Source organism: Scyliorhinus torazame, chromosome 8, assembly GCF_047496885.1.
Source record: "Scyliorhinus torazame isolate Kashiwa2021f chromosome 8, sScyTor2.1, whole genome shotgun sequence".
NCBI lineage: Eukaryota > Metazoa > Chordata > Chondrichthyes > Carcharhiniformes > Scyliorhinidae > Scyliorhinus > Scyliorhinus torazame.
The window spans coordinates 107,889,986-107,904,757 of NC_092714.1; the positions used below are offsets into that span (position 1 = coordinate 107,889,986).

Consider the following 14,772-nt stretch of genomic DNA (forward strand, 5'->3'; position numbering starts at 1 on the left):
AGATATTGTACTTCCACCTTTCCTGTGTACAATACGGTGGGCGGGAGGGGGGAGGGGGGGGGGGGTGCATTCTACTCTCTGAGAGGTCTGGTGCAGCCAGAGAAACCAGGCTCGAAAACCTATGATGAAATTGTGGAGATATTGCAGGACCACTTCCCAACTAAAGTTATGGTCATCGGCGAGAGGTTCAGATGCCATAATCGTAACCAACAAGAAGGTGAATCTATCAAAACAAAAAGTTACAAACAAGAACTATAAAAAGTGTATCAAATTGAAAACCAAATAAGAGGGAAAATGATCTACGTGATTCAAAAAAGGTGCAACATACCATTACTAGGCTACTCCTTTACTGGAAGGACAACTGGTGAAAATGAAGGTGGACACTGGAGCAGCAGCTTCGTTAGTACCAGAAGCTGTTCACCAAGAGAAACTATGGCATATTGCTAGAGAGCTGCCAGCCCTTTACAAAGACTGTTTGGTCCTCCGCAGCCACCCCAGGGACACAACCTGCCATCCTTCCCGTCAATAGCTTAGCCAGCACTTTCATGTCTGTGTTTAACAGCATATACGATCCACATTCCACCGGGTCCTTCCCCTTTTTCGGGATTAATGTGATCGCTGCCTGTGTCATAGTCTCCGGCAGCTCCCCTTTCTCCAAGGCCTCATTGAATGCCCCCAAGAGATGTGGTGCCAGGTCTGTCGTGAATTCCTTATAGAATTCCGCCGGGTAGCCAACGGGCCCCGGGGTCTTGCCCGACTTCATACCTCTTATACTGTCCAATATCTCCCTCAGCACTACTACATAGATTACATAGAACATACAGTGCAGAAGGAGGCCATTCGGCCCATCGAGTCTGCACCGACCCACATTAATCCCTCACTTCCACCTTATCCCCGCAACCCAATAACCCCTCCCAACCCTTATGGACACTACGGGTAATTTAGCATGGCCAATCCACCTAACCTGCACGTCTTTGGAATACTACCTCCTGCCTCTTCTCTTCCTCAAGCAGAGGAAACCCTAGTTCATCTCCAGTTCATCTAAAAGCCGTCCCATGTCTCCCTCTTCACCCCGGGTCTGCCCCGTACAACTTCCTGTAATACTCCCTAAATGCTTCATTTATCTTCCCCGGCTCCGACACCACATCCCCAGCCCCAGTCCGTCTCTCGGTATTCGTAATGTGCCCCTCTTGCCCTGCGCAGCTGTCCTACTGCCCTCCCCGTTTTCAGCTTATTGAATTGCCCCTGTAATTTTTTCCTCCTTGCCAATCCCTCCATGGTGGGCACCCTCGAGTACTCCCTATCTACCTCCACTATCACGTTCATAAGCCGGTCATATTCCTCCATCCTTTTCCTATCTGCATGAGCATTGAATGAGATAATCCCCCGTTCTGGTTCAATTCCACATAATCTTTAATCGCCGACCGCACCTTATCACAAAATCCTCCATCAACAATCCCGAATCAAGCCTCTGCTCCCATCCCAATCTAAGCCAAATCTCCAGCCAATGGGAGCATGGTCTGAAATTATGACCCCCACGTATTCTGCCCCCTCCACCCGAACCAAAATCTCTCAGCTCACCACAAAAAAGTCCATTCTGGAATATACCCTGTAGACATGTGAAAAAAAGGAATACTCCTTTCCCCCTTGTTTCTTGAAGCGCCACGGGTCCACCATACCCAGTTTTTCCATAAACCCACCCAGCTCCTTTGCCATTCGTATCCTACCCATCGTCCCTTGGCTCTGGGACAGTTAAAGTCTCCTCCCATAATCAACTGGTCCGTGGCCAAGTCCGGGATTTCTGCCAGAAACCCCCTCATAAAACCTACATCATCCCAATTCGGTGCATACACATTCACCTAAACCACCGGCATCCCCTCAAATACCCCATTTACCATCACATACCTCCCACCCGGGTCCCTCACTTCCTTTGCGCTCACAAACCCTGGTTTCTTACTCATTAAAATTGCCACTCTCCGCGACTTTGAATCAAACACCAAGTGGAAAACCTGACTAACCCACCCCTTCCTTAGACTACCCTGGTCCTTCACGCAGAGGTGTGTCTCCTGCAGAAAGACCACCTCTGCTTTCAAGCTCCTGAGGTGCGCAAAAACCCGTGATCTTTTAACTGGTCCATTGAGCCCTCTCACGTTCCACGTTATCAGCCTTACACCTCTTACACCTCGTAGACCAAAGTCTCCTGCCATTTTTACTATGGAAATAAGCACGATGTGCCACACAAGTTTGGGCATTGCCTCACTTCCTATTTCAAACAAGGTACCCCTGAACTCAGCCTGTTTCCTTCCAAGGTTTGGAACTTCCCCAGCTCGAAACTACTTGCTACTCACAGCAACTGTTCCCTGAACTGTTCCACATCTTTCGGAGCAGAGCACGCAGCAAGCTTCTTTTTGATGTTGTTTCCTCCAAAATCTATGTTAAAATTTTGGTTCCTTTGATTGCTACCACCAATATTTGGCACACTTCCGTTGCCAGCTTTGATGTAACAAAATCTTTACTTTCTTAATACTTTTTGGAAGTCTACGCATGTATCAGTGACTTTTTTCTATTTTTTTTACTTCTCCGGGAGTCTGCCAGTGGGAGCTGAGAGTCAGAGCGGAGATTTAAAAAGAGCGGGAGCTGAGAGTCAGAGCGGAGATTCAAAAAGAGCGGGAGCTGAGAGTCAGAGCGGAGATTCAAAAAGAGCGGGAGCTGAGAGTCAGAGAGGAGATTCAAAAAGAGCGGGAGCTGAGAGTCAGAGCGGAGATTCAAAAAGAGCGGGAGCAAGGAGTCAGAGCGGAGATTTAAAAAGAGCAGGAGCTGAGAGTCAGAGAGGAGATTTAAAAAGAGCGGGAGCTGAGAGTCAGAGCGGAGATTTAAAAAGAGCGGGAGCTGAGAGTCAGAGCGGAGATTCAAAAAGAGCGGGAGCTGAGAGTCAGAGCGGAGATTCAAAAAGAGCGGGAGCTGAGAGTCAGAGCGGAGATTCAAAAAGAGCGGGAGCTGAGAGTCAGAGAGGAGATTTAAAAAGAGCGGGAGCTGAGAGTCAGAGCGGAGATTTAAAAAGAGTGGGAGCTGAGAGTCAGAGCGGAGATTTAAAAAGAGCGGGAGCTGAGAGTCAGAGCGGAGATTCAAAAAGAGCGGGAGCTGAGAGTCAGAGCGGAGATTCAAAAAGAGCGGGAGCTGAGAGTCAGAGCGGAGATTCAATAAGAGCGGGAGCTGAGAGTCAGAGCGGAGATTTAAAAAGAGCGGGAGCTGAGAGTCAGAGCGGAGATTTAAAAAGAGCAGGAGCTGAGAGTCAGAGCGGAGATTTAAAAAGAGCGGGAGCTGAGAGTCAGAGCGGAGATTTAAAAAGAGCGGGAGCTGAGAGTCAGAGAGGAGATTTAAAAAGAGCGGGAGCAAGGAGTCAGAGCGGAGATTTAAAAAGAGCGGGAGCTGAGAGTCAGAGCGGAGATTTAAAAAGAGCGGGAGCTGAGAGTCAGAGAGGAGATTCAAAAAGAGCGGGAGCTGAGAGTCAGAGCGGAGATTTAAAAAGAGCGGGAGCAAGGAGTCAGAGCAGAGATTTAAAAAGAGCGGGAGCTGAGAGTCAGAGCGGAGATTTAAAAAGAGCGGGAGCTGAGAGTCAGAGCGGAGATTTAAAAAGAGCGGGAGCTGAGAGTCAGAGCGGAGATTTAAAAAGAGCGGGAGCTGAGAGTCAGAGAGGAGATTTAAAAAGAGCGGGAGCTGAGAGTCAGAGAGGAGATTTAAAAAGAGCGGGAGCTGAGAGTCAGAGCAAAGATTTAAAAAGAGCGGGAGCTGAGAGTCAGAGCGGAGATTTAAAAAGAGCTGGAGCTGAGAGGGACACCTCTGGGCAGTGGCTGAGTTTGAAAAACAACGCAGGATTGACGTCATAGGATAACAGAAATTCATTGGCTGTAGTTAACTGCTAATTTGCAATAAATTGCTTTCAGATTAAAGGTGAATAGGATACATATTTTACAGATTACAAAAAGAAAAAGAAAAACAGTTGGAAACTTTTTAAAAAGCAAATTAAAAACTAAGTCAATAAATACCAGGACGAAGCAATGTGTTGTACATGCATGATGTGGGAGTTGGTGGACCCAGTTGGTGGACCCAGTGAACACATCTGTAGCAAGTAGCTGCTTGAAGAACTTTGTTACACAATTGATTAGCTGGAGTCTGAGATGTACATGCTGTGGCACATCAGGTCGGGGGAAATTAGAAAATTAAAAAAATCAAAATTAAAGAAGAAGGGAGGGGTGCAGGTTAATGATGCGGTGGATTGTTCTCAGAAAATAAAAGAAAGGATTAGAAAGTATGAAGGTAATATTGCACCAAGGAACCAGAGAAGAGTAGGGAAATTTGAAAATAAAAGAAACTTAAAAGCTTTGTATCTGAATGCACGAACCATTTGGAACAAAATTAATGAGTTAACAGTGCAAATAGAGACAAAGAGCTATGATTTGGTGGTGATTACTGCGACATGGTTACAAGGAAATCCGGTCTGCGAGTTGAATATCCAAGGGTACTCAGTATTTCGGAAGGATAGGCAGAAAGGTAAAGAAGGGTGGCACGGTGGCGCGGTAGTTAGCACTGCTGCCTCACGGAGCTGAGGACCCGGTTTCGATCCCAGCCCCGAGTCACTGTCTGTGTGGAGTTTGCACATTCTCCCCATGCCTGTGTGGGTATCACCCCACAAGGCAAAGATGTGCAGGGTAGGTGGATTGGCCTCGCTAAATTGTTCCTTAATTGAAAAAAAGAATTGGGCACTTTAAATTAAAAAAAAAAAATTTTTTTAAGGTAAAGAAGGTGGTGTAGCTTTGCTGATAAAGCAAGGAATTAGTGCTGTCGTGAGAAATTATATAAGCACTGTAGATCAAGACGTGGAATCAGTCTGGGTAGAAATAAGAAATAACAAAGAAGTCCCTGGTGGAAGTAATTTACAGTATAAGCCAGGTAATATTGGAGGCTTGTAAGAAAGATACAACAATAACCATGGATGATTTTAATATGCATATAGACGGATCAATCAAATTGGCCAGGATAGTTTCGAGGGAGAGTTAATTGAATGTGTTAGAAATTGTTTCTTGGAGCAATATGTTGTGGAACCAACCAGTGAGCAGGCTGTTCTGGATTTGGTATTGTGCAATGAGGAGGGATTAATTAATGACCTCATAGTAAAAGATCCTCTAGGGAAGCGTGCTCATAGCATGATAGAATTTCAAATTCAGTTTGAGGGTGGTAAACTAGAGTCCCACAATGGCTTCCTGGAGTGAAACAAAGGTAATTACGTAGCCACAAGGACAGATTTGGCCCCAGTGGTCTGGGCAGGAAGAGTAAAAGGTAAAACAGTTGATGAGTAGTGACTGTTGTTTAAAGAGATATTCAATTACTCCCAACTAAAATATATTCCAGAGAGGAAGAAAGATTGTAAGAAGGGAAAAAAACATTCATAGTTAAGCAAGGAAGTTAAAGATAGCAAAGACTAAAACTGAGGCAGACCACAATGCAAAGGCCAATGGCTGGTTGGAAGATTGGGAAATTTTAAAAGATTAACAAAGGGTTACAAAAAAAAATGCAAAGTAAATTATGAAAGAAAACTAGCGCAAAATGTAAAAAAGGATAGAAAAAGCTTCTATAAGTATATAAAAAGGAATAGAGTAGCTAAAGTGAATATTGGTCCCTTGGCGGATGAGACCTGGGAGTTAACAGTGGTGAACACAGAAATGGTGGAGATGCTAAATCAGTATTTTGCCTCAGTTTTCAATGTGGAGGATACTGGTATCATCCCAATAGCAATAGGTTATACAGAGGCAATAGAAAGGAGGAACTTAAAACAATCATCATCAATAGGGGAAAAATTACTAAACAAACTATTGAGATTAAAGGCAGGTAGGTCCCCAGGGCCTGATGGCATACATCCCAGGGTCTTAAAGGAAGTGGCAGTGGACGTAGTGGATCCATTGGTTATAATATTCCAAAATTTCTTGGAAGCAAGAAAGGTTCCAATGTTTTGGGAAAATGCTGGGAAACACCCCTTATTCAAAAAGGGAAGGAGGCAGAAAGTAGGAAACTATAGTTAGTTATGTTAGTTTAACATCTGTCATTGGGAAATTGTAAGAATCCATTTTTAAGGAAGTAATAACAGGACATTTAGAAAGTCAAAATGCAATCCAACAGATTAGCATGATTTTATGATGTTTGACTAACGGGTTCTCAGCGCTGTGAAACAGCAGTGCTAACCACTGCACCACCGTGCTGCCCCTATTGCGGTGGCCTTCTGTCCTCTCTATAACATGGCCCTCCAGAGAATTATGGATATTGAGGACAGAGAGGCCCTGGAAGAAGACAGGTCTCCAGAGAAGGAGCTAGGAGGTGAAGGGAGATGATGCTGAATAGGCATGTGCTGCACAATGAGCTGGTCTTCCCCTTCCACCCTCTGGGAGCGGGGCCCCACTCTCTCCTTGCCATCAGCTTTAGCTCCAAGACAGCATTGATAAAGCAAGAGGCTGCGCTGCCCCAGGTTCCAGGCCACTGGGCATCCCGCTTCCCGATGGTGCAGTGGCATGTTTTCGCACAAACCACAAATCTCTCCCTCAGGACAATCAGAAGCCTCTGTGGTGGCTACCATGAAATGTAAATGAGTCCAATGCTTCATCTAACCTATCTCCCTCCGTTTCCCACTGGAGAGGTCTAACCAGTAGCTTCTGGGATAGGCTACGATTTTCAAGTAAATACATTAATCAAGGCATTAAAAACGTCCAAAAAGTAATGGGTAAGCCGATAAAAATGTGATGGTTGTGTGAAAATGTGTAATTTCTAAAATTTAAAATCCTTAGTTCGGATATCGAAAGTTTCAGTTACAAAAATCTCAATTCTAAAAAGCATTTTGAATTATTCAAATGATCATCAATAAACAAAGTTTATTGCTAATCTGTCATTCCTGAGGTGGTCCTCGAAGACACCAGGAATCTCCGAGTAGCTGTCATGCACACTCCGTAGGAAACGTGCACACATATGCATGATTCGGAGGCTGCAGCCGCACACAATCTGAACATTCAGGGAGTGGAACACTTTCCTATTAATAAAGGGCACTCCCTGATGCTCCAGTGCATGCCATCAATTACCCCCTAGACCTGCGGCAACCCAGCAATGGTGGAGAATCCTGCAGCCTGGGTATTTTAGTGGGCCTGATCCCACAAAAAGTGAAAAGTCTGATGCCCGGGCATACAGGGTACCCGTGACATCACAGATGCACTTGTGGGCTGTAGCATGGGAAATGGCACACAAATCCCCAATCCAGCTCTGGATGAACCTGCTGCATAGACATTCAGGGCTGCGGTGAATTTCATTCAGGCTTCAAAGTTTGATTGAAATGCAATACAGTAATCATCATCTGAGACATGTCACATGTACCCATGAGAATTCACTTGAGAATATTTTATTTATTAAATGGACAACAGTAACAAAGATCCAAAAATAAACAAACAACGCAACATTCCACACATCACAGCATCCATTAAACAAGGAAACATCACCGTTCCATATTGGTACCAATACAAAGCTGCATCAGCTCATTTTCTCAAAAGAAAACAAACTCATGGCATCATCCCACACAGGTTCTCCAACAGAAACAAAGGATAAGCTTGAGAATATGTTATCATGACCAGAGCTTTGTCATAGAAATGATCTGTCCATCAATGTGTTACTTGTTCCATGTATCAGTGGCATTCTCCATCCATGAGCCACAGCTGTGCAGATCCTCCCACATGGCCCAAACTCACCGGAACCAAATCCTGATTTCCACATAGTCCACTGGCGCTCAAGGTGCAACTGAACATCCTTGACTTCCAGCATGTTTAACCAGCGGTGACGTGCCAGCTACATGTAGCACTCACCACACCAGCAACAAAAGCATCAGCAATCTGCAAAAGGATTTCTTCAACAGCGTCATCAGGTGACCCATTTGGATCAATGCCTCGCACCAGGTCCCGCAGCCTCTTCTTGCCTCAAACTGGATTGTCTTCTGGACCCATATGTCCCCCTGAGCCCAATGTTCCAGGATCCAGGTACCTTAGAACAAAATGTCCTTCTTTCTGGCTACAGAAAAGGAAGGAAACAGAAACAACCGCCTCCAGGCATCTGCAGCCACCAGCAACAAAAAGCATCAACACAGCCTGCAGCTGTTAACTGCGCTCATGACAAACAAGGCCAATTCCACATTAGCAATAGCTTTCAGCTGTGAAACTAGAGGCTGCTCACAGTTAAAGGGAACTAAAGTGATCTTCAGTATAGAACCAAGAGCAGAGCTCAGTACTGAAAGTGTTCGGTAGGACAGACAAGCAGCAGCTGTAGTTGCCCTTGTAATGGGCATCCACAGTATTCAAAGATGGCTTGAAGGCCTTACACACAAAAAGCTCCTCACCTCCCCCCCCATACACAGGGGCGATCCCCGGTCTGGAACCCATCCCCCCACCCCACCCCCCCCCCACCTCCACCATCCCCACCCCGACCAAGCTCAACCCCCTGAGGGGTCATTCTCGTGCCAGCTTCACACATTTAAAAAAAGAATTATTAAACAATGCCCATGTGATTTTTCACTGGGAGGCTGGTTAATTCCCAGAAAGCCGTTGCATTCAACTTCAATCTTGCTAAGGAGATGGAAATTAATGCAAATGAAGATTAATGATATGCTCACCATATTAGGGCGTGATGGGAACTCGCCATCGTGAGTGGGCCGGTTAGATGGCAATCCGATTTGTGCTGGATTTGGCCTTTTCCCGATATTTAACAAGCGCTCCCAGATCTGCACCACGTACAACGCGGTGGTTAATTGTGCCCAGGAAATACAGTTTACTGACCAAAAAGTGTGAGCATTCACTAGATTTCGAAAATAGAATAATAGTGAGAAATAAGGAGTGTAATCATAAGCAGTTTACACATTTCGTATGAGCCAACTGCAATATTGTCATGGGAGTGTCCCTTTAAGAAATGTTTTTGTCTTATCACATGGCTTCATTGATGTCATTGTGTGGGTGGAGCTGGGCTGTGGCTCTGGGAGTTGTTTTTACTTTCGTTTTTGAATTGGGAGCTGGTTGGTGGCTCTGAGTTTTTACTTTCTTTTTCACATTTGGCTGCTGTACTCAGAAAGATAAGTATCTTGGGCTGTCTCTCTACCTTCATTTTAAAAGCTGTTTCCAGATTACTTGATAACTTAAAAGGGATAACTGTTTTCTGGAAGGAATTCAAACCTGCTGTTTTGGAAAAGAAACAAAAGTATCCATACCACGTCTTAAAGATAGTAAGAGTGCTGTGTGCTGAGCCACACCTTTGAAAAGGGGTTTCTGGTTTATGGGATCTTGTTATTAAATTGGAACAGTAAAGGGAAATTTATTTAGGGTTATACATAGATTACTGTAGCTGTGTGGGGCATTTATGTTTGTAGTTGATTAAAATGCTTATTGTGTGTGTTTATAAAACTGGTAACTAAATTTGTAGAATAATGTTTGTTTTTTAATTAAAAATGCCTAAGACCTCTGTTGAATAACACCTGAAAGGCAGGCCCTTGTGCTCCTCATAACCACAATTAATAAACAGTTGGTAGGTCAGGTGAACTCCATGATATACTTTGGAGTTTTCTAAACTCTGGCCCATAACAAAATTGAATTTTAATCTTCTATTTATTCTTGGACACCGTAATGTATTTTAATGCTGAAACAATGAATGCTGTCAAAGTACAAAACAAGGTAAACATCTTGGGCATCATTCTCCGCTGGCGGGAGTCTCCGTTTTGCCGGCACCCGGGGGTTTCCCGACGGCGTGGGGCTGCCCCACAATGGGAAATCCCATTGACCGGCCGGTGTTACGGAGACTCCCGCCGGCCGGTCGGGGCAGAAATGTGGCGGGGCGGGTAGGAGAATTTTGCCCCTTGTTCAAGAGTTCTGACAACCATCTACCCCGAAGTATTAATTGAATCTCCTGAAAAATGCTCACGGCCCTATTGTTTATCTCTGTCATTTCCTGCTTTGATTTCAAATTTCAGTTGATCTCATCTGCTCTCTTTCTCTTGAGTCTTTGTTGGGATCAGTTTACGTGTCATCTGGTGAACTCAATGGTATGACAGCAACACTAATGATGGGAATTATTAGTGCTGAAAGTAGAGTAAATTTAGGTTCAAACCTTAGGTAGTCCAAGCAGGAAATCTGGACTGTCGCTGATGTCTCTGTGCCCAGAGGTACTGGGTTCAGGATCACAAAAGGGGGATCGATAAACAATTTAGGCATGTGTATAACGCCAGTCAGAGTAATTATTCGGTATGGGATGCTTCTGTCCTCATTGATAAACATGGGTATTTCAGTCATATATTTGCCTGGGCATCCTGAAAATACACAAGCAAAGAAATAATTTTCAAATGTCTGCAGATACTTCAAGTACGGTGTCCTCAACCATCCCACCCCAACACCATCATCCACAGAGAAAATAGCAAACTTTAAAATAGTTTTCAAAATAGAAAGAATTACAGATTAAAAGTTAAACGGCAGCAATAGAGAAAACGAAAGAGAAAATGCTGGAAAATCTCAGCAAGTCTGGCAGCATCTGTAGGGAGAGAAAAGAGCTAACGTTTCGAGTCCGATGACCCTTTGCCAAAGCTTTGACAAACAGTCATCAGACTCAAAATGTTAGCTCTTTTCTCTCCCTACGGATGATGCCAGACTTGCTGAGATTTTCCAGCATTTTCTCCTTCGTTTCAGATTCCAGCATCCACAGTAATTTGCTTTTAGCAATAGAGAAAACACTAAGACAGAATTTTTTTAATCCCCTGCAATTCATTCAAGGGAAATAACTGAATTAAGGTCATCTTGGGGATAAAATTTACTTGGATTTTCAAAAAGCATTCTGTAAATCTCCAGATGTGAGTTTTATGAAGCGGATTAAGGCCCTTGAAATTTATGGCAAAGCAATTAGCTGGATTTAAAACACTTGCCAATATAAAGCAGCAGATGATAATAAATGAAAAACTATCTGACAATGAAACATTGCAGGAATTTAATCTGGATCCGTTGCCGTTCCCAGTATTCATAAAAAGTAAAAAACAGGGTAATTTTGATAGTGTGGCCACGGACATTGAACTCAGTAAATTGGCAAGGAAGCAAAGGGTTAACAGTTGCATTTTAAGAATATAGTTATCTCAAGGGCAATTGATTGAAAGTAGAAAGTAGAAATTGGCAAAATAGTATTGAGAATCGAGGATTAGTTTCAAACACCTAGGGCAAAGATTTATCACCTCCTGTTTTCAGGTGCAGGATCACAACTCCTGATCTGCCCGTGCCCTGTCCCTTCGAGGCAGGCAGCACACGGTCTTCCTGCTACCTCCTCATTGGTTTGATTATACTGTTTGGCTGAGCACCAAATGCACTGCTGGCTGGTTACATTCTCAAAGAGGGGGTCTAACACATATTCCAGCTAATCTGCACCACTTAAAAGGGGAGCTCTCGCACTCAGTAGAAGGAAATTGCTGCTGTGTCATTGCCGCACTCCCACATGGAATGATCAGTTCCAGCTTAGTGAGACAGTGAACCTGATGGCGACCGACAATGCAATCCTTGCGCTTGTGCAAGGCTGCAGATCCTGTTGAAGGAGGCGGTACAGTTCAGTCACCATCTCCTCGAACCTCAGGTCCTATAGTAAGAAGTCTTACAACGCCAGGTTAAAGTCCAACAGGTTTGTTTCAAATCACTAGCATTTGGAGCACTGCTCCTTCCTCAGGTGAATGAAGAGGTATGTTCCAGAAACATATATATAAACAGATTCAAAGATGCAAGGCAATGCTTTGAATGCGAGCATTTGCAGGTAATTAAGTCTTTACAGATCCAGAGATAGGGGTAACCCCAGGTTAAAGAGGTGTGAATTGTCACAAGCCAGGACAGTTGGTAGGATTTTGCAAGCCCAGGTCAGATGGTGGGGGATGAATGTAATGCGACATGATTCCAAGGTCCCGGTTGAGGCCGTACTCATGTTTTCGGTACTTGGCTATACGTTTCTGCTCGGTGATTTTGCATTGTTGCGCGTCCTGAAGGCCGCCTTGGAGAATGCTTATCCGGAGATCAGAGGCTGAATGCCCTTGATTGCTGAAGTGTTCCCCGACTGGAAGGGAACATTCCTGCCCGGTGATTGTCGCGCGATGTCCGTTCATCCATTGTCGCAGCGTCTGCATGGTCTCGCCAACGTACCACGCTCCGGGACATCCCTTCCTGCAGCGTAAAAGGTAGACAACGTTGGCCGAGTCGCACGAGTATGTACCACGTACCTGGTGGGTGGTGTTCTCATGTGTAATGGTGGTACCCATGTCGATGATCTGGCACGTCTTGCAGAGACTGCCATGGCAGGGTTGTGTGGTGTCGTGGTCGCTGTTCTGAAAGCTACCTCAATGGTTTGTTTGAGGTTGCGTGGTTGTTTGAAGGCAAGTAGTGGGGGTGTGGGGATGACCTTGGCAAGATGTTCATCTTCATCGATGACGTGTTGAAGGCTGCAAAGAAGATGTTGTAATTTCTCCGCTCCGGGGGAGTACTGGACGACGAAGGGTACTCTATCGGCTGTGTCCCGTGTTTGTCTTCTGAGGAGGTCGGTGTGGTTTTTTGCTGTGGCACATTGGAACCGTCGATCGATGAGTCGAGCGCCATATCCCATTCGCACGAGGGCATCTCTCAGCGTCTGTAGATGTCCTCATCTGAGGAGATCCTGTGTATACGGAGGGCTTGTCCATAGGGGATGGCTTTTTTAATGTGTTTCGGGTGGAAGCTGGAGAAGTGGAGCATCGTGAGGTTATCCGTGGGCTTGCGGTAAAGCGAAGTGCTGAGGTGGCCGTCCTTGATGGAGATGAGTGTGTCCAAGAATGCAACTGATTTTAGAGAGTAGTCCATGGTGAGCCTGATGGTGGGATGGAACCTATTGATGCCATCGTGTAGTTGTTTCAGTGATTCTTCACCATGGGTCCAAAGGAAATAAATGTCACCGATGTATCTGGTATATAACGTCGGTTGAAGGTCCTGTGCGGTGAGGAGGTCTTGTTCAAACTTGTGCATGAAGATGTTGGCATATTGAGGTGCGAATTTGGTCCCCATGACTGTTCCATGCGTCTGGATGAAGTACTTGTTGTCGAAGGTGAAGACGTTGTGATCAAAGCATTGTCTTGCATCTTTGACTTTGTCTATATATATGTTTCTGGAACATACCTCTTCATTCACCTGAGGAAGAAGCAGTGCTCCGAAAGCTAGTGATTTGAAACAAACCTGTTGGACTTTAACCTGGTGTTGTAAGACTTCTTACTGTGCTCACCCCAATACAACGCCAGCATCTCCACCTCAGGACCTATGACTATGTTCCTGGGTGAACTGAAGCTTAAGAGGAGTGCTCACGAAAACCTTTGGTGGGTACGGTCTTTTGTAGAGAATCCTCCTTATTTATAGAATTCCTGTCTCTGCACATTCTGCTTCATTTGTCTGCCACATTGCACCCTAGATGCACTGCAACTACAGCTCATATACCTATTGCAGCCGTTATGCGGAAGTGTCACAAAATCCTCTGCCGTTCCTGTATGGATGCAGCAACATTGCTGCCAAATCCAAGAACACCTCCGCAATATTTCCACAAACATTTCAATTGCAGGGTCAAAACACCTCACCTGCAAGTTGGAGGCTTGTCTTTTAAATAATGCAAGGGCCTGACCTGTGGATTCCCTAAATTCCTTTTATTTTGTCTTTATTGTTTTTCGTAGAATTGTAGGGTCACTAGAGTGCAGAAAGAGGCCATCCAGCCCATTCAGTTTGCACCAAACCTCTGAAAGAGCATCCTAGCGAGCTAGCACCTCCCCCCCCCCCCCTCCCCCCACCACCTTATACCTGCAACGTCACCTAATCTTTTGGACACTAAGGGGCAATTTAGCTTGGCCAATCCACCTAACCCGCACGTCTTTGGACTGGGAGGAAACCGCAGCACCCGGAGGAAAACCACGCAGACAGGGGGAGAACGTGCAAACTCCACACAGAGTCACCCAAGGACGGAATTGAACCCGGCACCCTGGCACTGTGAGACAGCAGTGCTAACCATTGAGACACCATTTTTGGTCCATGAATCATTAATTGAGGCACACCTTGAGGCAGAACAGAGGAAGTAAGGACTCAAAGTACCAAATAGTACACTGAGTTGTAAAATTTTGTATTTTGAGCGTAAGAACTCACACTTTATGGCACCAAAGAGATTGGAGGGGTTTGTTTCGATTAGTAGACTGGTGACCAATGGAGTGGCCAGGGACAGTATTCTGCCTGACAACCGGCAGAAATTGGTTCCTGTCAGGTGGGGTTTTTCAGAGTGAATCCAGGAAACACCACTGGACCCTCAAGGTGGAAGCAGCTCGCTCTCTGTCTGCTCTGCTGTCTACTGTCTGAAGGCAGAAACCTCTTGGCCCTGAAAGAGGCTGTTTCTCTCACTCTCAAATGCTGGCTGCCTGCTATTTCTGTGAGTCTACAGTGAAAATCATTACCAGCTGAAAGAAAAGATAATATCCATCTGAAAGCCTAGACTGAAGAAACAACTAATCGGAAGACATCCATCTGAAACAAAGACATTATTTTACACCCCTGTGTGTGTATATATATATATATGGGGTGGGATGAATTAAAAGGGATGAGGGTGGAGATTAGACAGCAGTTAACCAGTTGTAATTCTGGCTATTTAATTATCGTTACTGTTAATATTAAAAAAATAATTGTGTTTAAATTT

At 44.9% G+C, this 14,772-nt stretch overlaps 1 protein-coding gene across 1 annotated transcript in view; it reads right to left on the minus strand.

Moving 5' to 3' along the window:
- LOC140428025 (cilia- and flagella-associated protein 47-like) overlaps positions 1-14,772 on the minus strand; it is a 1,060,448-nt gene that overhangs the window by 795,020 nt on the left and 250,656 nt on the right. The window contains exon 26 of the mRNA XM_072513997.1: positions 10,174-10,372. Within this exon, the coding sequence (XP_072370098.1) occupies positions 10,174-10,372 (199 nt within the window). The remainder of the gene's footprint in view (positions 1-10,173; positions 10,373-14,772) is intronic.